Source organism: Haplochromis burtoni, unplaced genomic scaffold (assembly GCF_018398535.1).
Source record: "Haplochromis burtoni strain Fernald_Lab_line unplaced genomic scaffold, NCSU_Asbu1 Contig_110, whole genome shotgun sequence".
Classification (NCBI taxonomy): Eukaryota; Metazoa; Chordata; class Actinopteri; order Cichliformes; family Cichlidae; genus Haplochromis; species Haplochromis burtoni.
The window spans coordinates 123,858-125,719 of NW_024582471.1; the positions used below are offsets into that span (position 1 = coordinate 123,858).

The 1,862-nt window shown below is 32.9% G+C and overlaps 1 protein-coding gene across 1 annotated transcript in view; it reads right to left on the reverse strand.

The window, feature by feature from the left end:
- Nucleotides 1-238: 238 nt before the first annotated feature.
- Nucleotides 239-1,862, reverse strand: part of LOC102298533 (mucin-5AC) — a gene marked incomplete in the record, with an annotated part of 11,491 nt that continues 9,867 nt past the window's right edge. Inside the window, 4 exon segments of the mRNA XM_014335462.2 lie at nt 239-1,203; nt 1,370-1,503; nt 1,599-1,660; nt 1,827-1,862. Coding sequence (XP_014190948.1) covers nt 1,115-1,203; nt 1,370-1,503; nt 1,599-1,660; nt 1,827-1,862 — 321 coding nt within the window.

The following is a 1,862-nucleotide window of genomic DNA, read 5'->3' on the forward strand; positions in this document are numbered from 1 at the left end:
GAAATATACTTCACACTACTTCCACTACAGTGACAACATTACTACATAAAAGTAGCTTCTTGAAGACAATTTCGACCACCTATTTTTATGCAGAGCCAACTGAACCTTGTGCTATATCAATGTTCACGTGTTTAAAGTTCACATGGTGATTTAGGCTCTTGCTTGACACAGAACACTCTGACTTTAATCTCAAAATAGCTCCTTAACACATTAATTGTTTTGTAGTACACAAACCTGGTAATTGTCATAATCTTTATTTTGATAAATATAAAGTTCACAAATCTACAAATCACATTCACCACACCACTAATAATTATTATTTGCAGTAGTTTTTCCTTCTTCTGATATTAAAAGGAAAAAATGCAGTGAAAAAATGCAGAGTAAAAGAGATGGCATTTACAAATCACAAGAAGCATATTAAGCCTAAGATTCTAGTACTTGGTTGAATAAATAATGGTTTTATTAATTTCATTATAGAGGCATACAGATCTTTTAATCAATGCACTAATTAATCAATGAAAAGAAGAAAAACAACTTATTTTTTATTAAGACAGTAGTATGTAAATATTTTGCTAGACTAGTATGCTGTTTCTCATTTAAAATCCACCTTCCAAACTATTCACCTGATACTGTATGATTATGACAGAATCAATCACTTGTCTGCTGCATCAAGATCATTTCAGTTCAACTCACATCATTAAATATGCACATCTTCTCTTTCACCATTTAACTCAATAATATGTTTGGATATTAATTCGCATCTTGCAATGCACATTGTAAATTAATATGTATGTTTTTATAGTTTTTTTTAATGCCACAATAGCAACGAAAACAAGTGCACTAACAAGCTAATGTGTTACTCACAAGTAACTGCCAATACGTTGCCAAAAAGTATTAGATATTTTGCACCATAAATTTGTGTCTGGAAAATACTATAAGATATATATATTAATCTTTTACACTCAGCACACATCTGAGCACCAAATTACTTCATCTTGGTAAATTTCATAATGCTAGCTTCTTATATCTTTTGTTTTTCCTTTGGTCGGCACACCCGGTTTTATAGCACAGTAAAAACTTTTGGTGAAGTCACTGGAGTGAACTTGAGTGGTGCCTACATGTTGATCATGATTTGTGCCACAGTCAACAGTGTTAGCGCCCATATGCCAATTGTAGACTGAAGACTGGTTGATGATGACACTCCTGGAATATTGAAAAAAAAAAGTACCTCCATAAAATTCTCTGGACTTATAAACTTGAGTTCTCATCTTGCTTTTATGTGTAACACTGACAGCACAATAATACAACATTATATAGGGTAGTTTACATTAATAAATTCAAACTGCAGAACATGTGGCCAGAAACTTACTTATACTGCCTTCTATGATGCCCAGTGTGGTATTTTGGATTGCTTGTGTCAGCGCTGTAGTTGCATTAGTTAGTGATGGAACCGAGTTTTTATCTTGGAACACAAGAGTCATGTTGACAACTACTGATCCATTCCTAGAATGACAAAGACAGAAGCAATACTTCTTAAAAGCAGTTGAAGGACAGATATCTAAGAAAAACATAAGTCATGGACAGAAATTTTGCCTTACTTAAAGCTGTTAACCCTGGAGCGTAGGAATGATGCAAAGACATTTTTAACCAGTCTGTTTATCTGAAAGAGAACATTATTGTGAAGTGTTTACAAGTGTTTAATAAAGGTTAAAGAAAGAAATGAAAGTCTCTTAAATCATATATAGTTCCAAGAATATATACATTTTACATTATTATGCTAGCCGACATTTAGGTTTGTTTGTTAGCACATAGTATTGGTGTCTTACCTCATTGGTCACTTTTTGAGCTAAAGCCTGAAAAGC